The 9,692-nt window shown below is 46.9% G+C and overlaps 1 protein-coding gene across 2 annotated transcripts; it reads right to left on the bottom strand.

Moving 5' to 3' along the window:
- Nucleotides 1–1,387: 1,387 nt before the first annotated feature.
- Nucleotides 1,388–9,144, bottom strand: LOC127010422 (histone H3.v1-like). 2 transcript variants are annotated; one of them, XM_050884496.1, is made up of 4 exons: nucleotides 8,908–9,143; nucleotides 8,191–8,358; nucleotides 7,292–7,689; nucleotides 3,356–3,504 (listed from the first exon to the last, which is right to left on the bottom strand). In XM_050884496.1, exons 1-3 carry the CDS (start codon nucleotides 9,112–9,114, stop codon nucleotides 7,294–7,296), a joined length of 771 nt encoding a protein of 256 aa, XP_050740453.1. In that variant the 5' UTR covers nucleotides 9,115–9,143; the 3' UTR covers nucleotides 3,356–3,504; nucleotides 7,292–7,293. The 2 variants fall into 2 exon arrangements, with proteins under 2 accessions (XP_050740452.1, XP_050740453.1); XM_050884495.1 differs by lacking the exon at nucleotides 7,292–7,689 and having other exon boundaries at nucleotides 1,388–3,504; nucleotides 8,908–9,144.
- Nucleotides 9,145–9,692: the final 548 nt, after the last annotated feature.

Below are 9,692 nucleotides of genomic sequence, written 5' to 3'. Positions count from 1 at the left end.
TAGATACTAAGGGGAAACCCGAGCTCACATCACCAACAATACTTCGCTGTCACGTGCCGGTCAGCAGCTGCAATCGAGGGCCGCGGGGGAGGGGACAGCCAAGGCCCCGCGAGAGGGTAGCCGACACGGATGCCATATTATTTGAGACATCATGGGGTCGTATTACAAGGACATATCGCCGCCCCAGTACACATATTTGACAAGGCTTTCGTAGGAGTTGTGGGCATTTCCAGGGGTAGTTTTATGACCCTGGTGGTAGTGTGAGTCTTCTTCTGTACCATGAACCTGAAGAAACACCCATTAGAACCCGACTGACCCCCTTTTTTACCTTTAGAAATGGCTGATGTGAGAAGCGAGTGTGTTTTATAATACCAACCCATGTGTTTATCCGATAACTATTTTGTATCTGCGTCCATTTCACTATATGCAAGGTTTTCAAGCAGGGCTACATGTGAAGGAGACATCAAGTGCATAGACGCCGTAGTGAATAGATAATTTTGTGATCTATTCCATCATCAGCAACTGGCAGCAACGGCGAGCCACACGAGTCGAGTCGGGTTCGCTCGCGAGTCTCGTTCAGGAGTTCGAGTCGAGTCACCCTTGAGGCATCATTTGTATGGACTACATCCTCAATAATTTTATTCATTCAATACTTTTTCTCCCATCCAGTCGTTGCTCCGTCATTTAAAAGATGTATCAAAACAATTATTTCCCGCGTGGCGTCACTTGGTGGTTCAATGAGACATACTGATGGTTTTCCGAGAAGGAGTTTGTCAGATAGGCTGAACAGACATGCTGGCCACTCTTACAACTAGAGCACCAATAGCCTTTACATATAAGGACTTGTCTTGGGGCCAGCTTGACAGTCCAGTACAGCATGTTTGTAAGCTCCCCAACCAAACACCAAACACTACGAAAATGACTTATATACTGTTTGGCGTTTATATAAAAAGAAGGAAACAATAGAAAACCACACAGGAAATCTATTTAGTATCTGGTTTTGAGTAGAAATAACAGATCATTGTGGAGAATATAGTTTGGTTTGGGCGCTTACAATGGCTGTGTTGGACTGTCGAACTGACCCTTAATCGTATATAGTAATTACCTCACATACCTGATCCCATGGACACATTAGTTAAGAGCCCTGTTCAATATTCTGGACTCTTAATATAATTTTGTTCACATAAAAAAAAACAATATAAAAAAAACAGAAAAAAACAAGATTGACGAGAGACGCCAATTTGACAACGGGCAGCAGGTGGCACAATCCATGCTTAGCCATTTGTCAGATTCACGTCCTGAAAGGGTGTCATAATTTATTCCTTTTTTTAATTTTGGTGGCATGCATGTTTGTTGCCATTGCCAAAAAAGTAAAAATAATCAAACAGAATAATCAGTTGTTTATTATTACTCTCAATATACAACCTTAATCATTACCATAGATTACAGGAATTTATGTACAGTTTTTTTTCATTTTTTAAACAAGGATAGTTTCCATACTGAAGCTTGTTTATGTACAGGACGTCACCAAGCAGCCTACATGGGTGAGGCAGAGGAAGGCACCTCATTACTGCTGGCAGGAGCTGAAAGGGGATATAGTATTTCCTTATATATGAGGGATATATACAAAGGGCTGAGTATGTGCAGCTTAAGGCATCGAATATCACTAGGTAAGGGCGGTGTGGGAGCACTGCCTCACCACCCACTACCCTTCTCAAAAAGTCTTCCGGTAAACACAGTAGCACTCATGAGAAGTGGTGTCTGTGAGATCTGTCACTAGAGTAGTTAAGGTCATAGCAGTTAAGGTTAATAAAGCATCCTTTACAAAACGAGTAATACATTTTGTGGGAAAGTATAAGTATATAGGCCACTTTAAGGGCCATCAAAGACAGTACTGGGTGGAGGACTGACCAAGCCTCTGATCCCATACAGTCTCAGATAAATTGTCTCCTTTATCCAGGTCAAGGCAATGGACAGTCTCACCCGCCACTCTCAGGACACACGTCGACCCAGTCCACCCAACAAGGGCAGCTTTGTATTGGAGCCCGTGGGGTTTGTCTGCTAAATGTGTGTTCAGAATATTACATCGGAATGAGTTTAACATAACACATGAGAGCTGGCATAACAAAGAATATGAGGGAAATTTATAGGGTATTTAGGAGGAACCAAAGATGTTGGACACAAGAATGTCTGTCTTCACACAAACACTTCCTTCTTGGATTTGGGAAGTGCACCATATCCCAGGTCACTTGAGAAACGAAGTGACTTCCCTTCTCGCGACAGCCTGGCCCTGCGTGTTCCTGCTGTCATGTGCAGCAACCGGTCACAATTTTCCCTCATTGGGAGTTTGAAATGTGAGGGACCAGTAGCACCATCCAGTCTCTCTCTTGTTGGGGAAGGGCCAACGGATGTGGGTCCACGGGATGTCATCAGGCCAGTGAATGATCGTGCTCGCACCATATGAGCTCTGGATGAGTCAATGGAATCTCTTTCTGATCCTGAGTCAGTGATGATTACACTGGTCATGTATTTAGGAGGCAGCTTATTTTCAGGTGCAGCTGGGGATGAGAAAGACGAATTTGCACTGGGAGGTTCAGTCCACTGAGAGCTGACTGGGTCCTTCAACTCCTCATTAGTCAGTGTTGTTGCTTCATAATCCTGCTCCCAGCTGGATCCATAGTAGATCTTCTCTTGCCTCGTTCGTGTGTTTATGATTACAATACTTGTTTCCTCTACAGAATTAGTTTCTAGGTGATGAAAGTCTGCACCTGCTGCCTCCTCTTCTGCTGAGTCAGTGGCCTCATGTTTGTCACACTGGCTGTTGGCACGAGAAACAGTGCCTGATGGTGCCTTACATGTGGTAGTAAAATTGTTATGGTGATAATCCATTTTGCTCATTGCCATGTGCTGGTCCATGGAGTGCCTCAGCTGGTCTTCTCTCAGTGATGTCCTTGCATAATGTCTCCCATTTCTATACTTGTGAGTATCTCCAGCGAAGGACCTTGCCTTCAGGAGAACACGTGTGTGACTTGCCATGTCCGAGGAGAGCCTGAAGGACTCTGGACGAGCACTGCGATCTCTGTTTCTTGCAGAGGGAGGAATGGACACCCGATTGCGAGTAAGTCGAGCCCCCTTTGATGTGAAACTTCCAAGACTTCCCCCAAATGTTTTTGTTATGTTGGGCTCAGGACTAATGCTAGAAATGTAGCAACTACTCTTAGAGAGGCAGGAAGTACTGATGGATCGCTGGGCTGTTTCGCTGGAGAGGGAGGATCCTGCATTATTGCTGTTGATGGCAATGTTGATGTTGAAGTCTTCATTGGTGGTGATGCTGTACTTGCTGCTGGTGATGTTGGTGATGCTGGTGAAGGACTCCTCATCACTATGTGTGGCTGGGATGGTGTGTGTGCTGGCCTCGAGAGGGACTTGTTCTGATGGACCGGAAGTGGCTGGAGCTGTGCTGCCTCCCCTCACTGAGAGGTGACCTGCTGCAGGAGGCGGGACCTGCCGGTGTGACACATCATATAGCAACATCTTACACTTGCCTAAGTGAACTGAGTGAATAAGTTAAAATAATTATTATTGATGCAATGCAGCAAAACATGACATGCTTAGATTGTTTTAATCACTTTAATGCAATATATTTTTACTTTTTACTGAATTTGTAATTATGAATAAACACTAAATCATGAGAAGTAATGACAGAAACATCATATGATGTAAGGAGTAACACATCCATAATGAATTTGCAAAAGAGTAAGTGCACATAATACGTATAATAATGAGAAATGCATCATATACTTAAAAGTCTTGAACACATCTATAATAAAACAGCATGCAGACATGATGTGGCAGGACGAAAACAAGTTTAGTGGTGTTGAATGTTAGTGTTGATTCTACACTACTGGCAGGAGGCAGCGGCTACGGGTACGTGTGAGGACGCAAGTCACACAAGGAGGTGTCCCTGGCAGGGCAAGGCATTGGTGGCAGGAACCTTCAGCTTTATTTCTGCTTTAGGCTCATTTACATCATATTTTCAGAGCTGCAACTCAGTGACTTCATTGTAAAGTGTGCAGCTTCAAAACGCTTGTCAACTTACTGACGAATAAAGCAGTAATACTTTGATGCACCTTTACCTTGAAGTGACTTGCATCCCACAACTAAAAGGCAGGACAGAACACATAAGGACATACAAGATACACGTGCCCTGCCCCTTGCCTCTACAGATCTGGTGGAGGGCAGGGCATGGCAGGGGCGTCAAGGCGACCTCACCCGTCAGGACACGTACACACCAGAGCGGCGGTCATTGGGTCAGGGAGTAATTCAAGGTACTTGCGTTACGAATGAAATTAATGAATTCTGATTTGGGCCTTCCGGATGTACCCGAGTGTGGCATGCGCGCGCACGCACACACACACACACACACACACACACACACACACACACACACACACACTCTACAATGTACCAATAAGGAGGGACTGGTCACATTTGTTAACTGAAAATAGATCTGGCATATGCAAAAAAACAAATGATAATAAAAACAAAGCTGCAGCAGGATAGCCCTGACAGGAAGCCCGTGGAGGGAAGGCGCGGGGCGAAGACGGCAAAGACTGGAGCCCGGCACGGCTTTACGGCCGGGCAAGGCTGGATAAATCAGTGGCAGGTGGCAGCGACAGCAACGGCAGCAAGTTAGCCCGAGGTGAAGGTCGCTGAGCCCTGCCAGGCTTCCCTCCCCTTTGTCACCTTCCCTCGGCACCGCGGCGTCAACGCCCTCCACTAACATCTCCAAAACGGACACATTGCCTCAGACTTTCCCAACAGATTATATGAATGAATCCGTACGCACATGAGTGCCTGGTCTGGTGCTCTACTTTTCTCACTGAATGACTGATCAATGCTTCCGTGAAACCAACACACTGACACTTGCACTAATATGACTGCGCCGCTCCTCTCTATTCATATTCGCTCCTAACCCTCTCGTAAGAGTGCGAGTAAATATTTGTTAACTTGTTTATACGTAGATTTTGGTTAGAGGGAGTGTCCACCAGATTCGGAATAAAACTGTAAAGCCTCCACCACAACTAGTAGCGTCTCCTATGTCTTCCCGAGGTATTAAAGGCTCTTGAACAAGTCTTGTTATCTCATCAGGCCGGGGCGCAGCTTTCCTTCGAGGCTGCGGGCCGCCAAGAAGTCTTATATATACACCGCAGTAACAGGATGAGCGGCGGCGGACTGTCACCGACGCGCTGCTCGAGCACCACGAGGAAAGGCTGTTGTTCAGACTTGAATGTTCATGAAGCTCACAGATAATCCCTATCGAGTATCGAGACCTCAATGATAAAAAAATGTATTGTCCTGGATGACATACTATTAGATTATATTTGGATATAATGTACAAAGCCCAAATGAGGATGCTTAACTGGGAGGCTCTGAAGCTAGTGTGAAAATCTAATGCTTATAGTCATGATAAGAGATGCGGTGGGCGGCACACGCTCCGTCGCCGTCCAGGTGTTGCGCCACACATGCAGTCGGCACGGCGGCGGCGGCCAGCGCGGCCACGGACGGGTTGGCGCGCCGCTTGACCGAGCGCTGTGTGCACGGCTAACGTTACTAGGGAAAAAAGGCATGGGAAAAATCACCCACCGTAACTTTACAGATCTAATAACTGGAAATTAGGTAAAGCTGCACTAGCTTGACGGGTCCCGCGCACGCATCCACACAAACACTTAGCGAGCAGAGTAAACATAAGAAAGTGGCTAAAACTGGATAAAAAATAATACACATTGAGGAATACATTGAGGAACCAGCGTACAAACATTCTTATAGCTACTCGGATTCAAAGCCTAATATAATTTCGTTGCCAATACATTATGAGGCATTTTCGGATCTCCATTTGTGTTTATTTATCTTCTAGGACTGCGATAAAAACATGGAACAGCATCCCTAGGTCGTTTGCAGAAGCTCATATTACCAACAGTTGTGGCTTCGAGGAAAAATGGATCTCTTGACAACGTTGAAGTGGTCGCCAATGGTACAACATGACGGGGAATGACTGACAGACAGACAAAGAAGGGTGGATGGACAGCGAAAGAAGTATTTATATGAGTGTGTGTGTGTGTGTGTGTGTGTGTGTGTGTGTGTGTGTGTGTGTGTGTGTGTGTGTTTGGTATACCGTATGTTTATTGCTCAGAGAGAGAGAAAGATAAGGAAAAAAAAAAACACTTGGGTCATTCACTTGCACAAACGAAATGAGAGGAATGAAGGAAATGGATCAGTGGGCACCAAATCAAGCAGGAAATTGAAATCAGGTCTGACAAAAAACTTCCGAAATTTCATCGCAACTCAACCTCATCCAAAGCTGTCCAGGCCGCCGGCGAAAGAAAAAAGCAACACAAATCACGTATGAATGCGAAGACGAGACTGAGAGAAGGTGACGATTACAGTAAACAAGATAAAAGAAGAAGAGGAGGAGGAGGAGGGGGAGAAAAAGAGCTCGGAAGAAGAAAAAAAGAAGAGGAAGAAGAAGAAAACAAGAAAAAGAAAGAAAAGAAGAAGAAGAAGAAGAAAAAGAAGAAGAAGAAGATGAAAGACTGACAAAAGAAAACAAAAGATGAAGAAGACAAAGAAAGGAAAACAAGGAGAAGGAGAAAAAGATAAAGAAGAAAAAGAAAAAGAAAACAAAAACAGAAGAAGAATGCGAATGAATAAGAAGAGGAAGAAGAAAAGGAAGAAGAAGAAGAAGAAGAAAGAAAAGAAGAAGAAGATGAAGAAGAAGATGAAAGAATAACAAAAGAAAACAAAAGATGAAGAAGACGAAGAAAGAAAAAAGAAGAAGAAAAAGATAAAAAAAGAAACAAATAAAAAAAAAACAGAAGAAGAAGAAGAAGCGCTCAGTCGGCCGGAAAAATACGAGGCAGCACTTCGCACGCAGACAAACAGGGAGAATAATGCACAATAGGCGATCATACAAGACAAAGAAGTATTATTCCCCACCAGCATGCACAGGGAAGCAGAGCATGCGGGAGAGAGTCCGTGAGGCTGTGCGTGAGCGTGTGTGTGTGTGTGTGTGTGTGTGTGTGTGTGTGTGTGTGTAAACCAGTAGAGTGAAGAATCGTGAGAGCAGATTAGAGGCGAGGTGTGTGGCTGAGTGTGAGTGAGTGCGTAAGTGGGTGGGTGAGTGGGTCTTGCGTGGGCGGGTTAGCAGGCGAGAGTCCCGGTAAGAGTGTTGGGGGCGCGAGTCTTCGGCCCCGTGCTTGGGTGGGTGGGGCGGGAAGGAGGGCGGCCCTACCGTCACATTATGAGGGCCTCGCGGTAGGGGATGCGGGGCAGCGGCCTGATCCTGTTGGAGGCCTCGCCCGGGGGCAGCACGGCCGAGCTGGAGCGAGGGCGGCCGGCGGGGGTGTCTGGGCCCCACCCGTCGCCCTCCTCTGACCCGATGGAGGTCTCGGGGTCAGCAGGAGTGGTCAGGGCTTCCAGCTCGGGCCGCGATGCCAGGTGGGCCGAGGACGAGCGTCGGCGGTTGCGGGCATTGGGAGCATAGGATTTGCGGGACCTCATGAATGCCAGGTTGCCAGGCCCGACGCGGTCCCCCTGGCCGTCGAGGGGGCTGCTGGTGGCGCGTTGAAAGGCCTGACGGGTGGCACGGGCCGGCGGGATGGGGCTGGAGGCGGGGCTTGGGGGTGAGGCCTGTAAGGAAGCAAGCTACACTACCAAGATCCTCCCGGGAAGCAGCCTCGGGCATACAGGGGGCGGGGAGGTGGAGGAGGCAGCTGTACATGGGCGGCTTCTCACTATATTACACAACTTTCCAGGGGAGCCAAGGGGGTGGACTTACCTGTCTGGACGCCTTAACTCTATATAATACATCAACACCATCAACCAGAAAACAGGGAGGAGGGGTTAATGGGATGCAAGGGGCTCAGAAGGGAAAGGAAATGTAGAGGGGATAATAGGGAGACTCAGTGACCTTTAGTTTTTATCCCTTCACTCGAGGGTGGAATCTGGTGAACGGGATATAATGGCTTTAGGCGATTTAGTGAATGGACGGGCGGGAGGAATGGAGGACTATTAGAAAGGACAACTACTGACTATTTCCATCTATCATTTCTATCTATCTGAAGGTGAGGGGCCGGCAGGAGGGAGCTGAAGGGAGGGGGAGGAGTGTGATCGATGTCTCCAACACGTTACCTTCGAAGAGGAGTGGGAGTATTGGGAGTTCCAGGAGTACTTGGAGGAGAGTGTGGAGGAGGGACTAGTGGAGTGGCTGGTGGAGTGGTCCGTGTCCAGGCCCTCGTCCACCTCCGACAGATCCTCCACCTTCGATGTCTTCTGTGTTCGTCCTTCCTCAACCGCCACCTGGACAAGGGCGCAAAAGGTTCATTCTGTGCCTCTATTATTACGAAATTAGGCGTTGAACATGCACGGGACAAACTGTTATTCTCTCTTCCTCTACGTTTATGAACCTAGAACACTTGATAGATTATATAACTCCTGCATGGCGCTGAACAACCCAACACAAACTTAACCGTAAAAATATATTGACGCTGATTGACATGAGAAGCTTTTTCACTCACCTTAAACGCTGTTCATGACTCTTATCCGAAGCTATAAGGTAAAGGTGAACAACCCAACACAAACTTATCCGCAAGATATATTGACGCTGATTGACATGACAAGCATTTTCACCTTAAACGCTTTTCATGACTCTTATCCGAAGCCATGAATTGAATGGGAGAGAATGATGGCAGGGATACTTAAGGAAAAATTACCAAACTCAAGGACGGTGAGAAAAATAAACGTGACTACAACCACAACGAAAATAACAAGAAAACAATTACTCATGAGAAACCTGCAACACTAAACAACAACAACAACAACAACAAACACGACAGACATAGCGTTTACCTGCAGATTAGACTCATTTTCCCTCTTGTCTTCTTCCTCTTCCTCGTCTTCTTCCTCCTCCTCCTCGTCCTCCTCTTCCTCCTCGGTGAAGGAGTCGAGGGAGGAGGGCGAGGGGGGCCGGAGGGCGTGGAGGGGCGCGCTCTTGAGGGCCGAGATGGAGTCGTGAAGGGTGAGGAGCTGCCTGAAGAGAGCGTTGTCCTGGCTCATGAGGGAGGCCTGCGGAGGAAGGGGGGAGGTTAGTGAAGGGACCGAGGATTGGGGAGAAGAGGGGGAAGAAGAGGGTAATGATAAGAGGGTTTCTGTAAAGGTTAGTGAAAGGGGTGACGAAAGTAGAGGGTGAAGAGAATAGGGTTTGTGTATGGGTTAGTGAAAGGGGTGACGAAAGTAAATGGGGAAGAAGGGGAAGAAGAGGGGCAAGAGGAGGGTGAAGAGAAGGGGGTTTACTTATAGGTTAGTGAAAGGGGCGAAAAAGGAAAAGGGGAAGAAGAGGGGGAAGAAGAAGGGGAAGAAGAGGGAGAAGAAGAGGGGGAAGAAGACGATATAGAGAAGATAATTTGTGTATAGGAAACCATCATCATTATCAGTAGTAGTAAAAGTAGCACTATTTAAACAACAACGGCAAGAACAACAGTAACAACAACTTCTACTATCATTACAACCACGTATACTATCATTATGTGTGTGTGTGTGTATGTGTGTGTGTGTGTTTCAGGTTACAGTCGCCATCGCCGGGTATCGTGTGGCAGTGATAAGCTCGTCTCTCTGTGCACCGCCGTAACTTATAT

Source organism: Eriocheir sinensis, chromosome 43 (assembly GCF_024679095.1).
Source record: "Eriocheir sinensis breed Jianghai 21 chromosome 43, ASM2467909v1, whole genome shotgun sequence".
Lineage (NCBI taxonomy): Eukaryota > Metazoa > Arthropoda > Malacostraca > Decapoda > Varunidae > Eriocheir > Eriocheir sinensis.
Note: the sequence above shows the minus strand (reverse complement) of the source record. Positions and strands in the feature narration are given on the sequence as shown.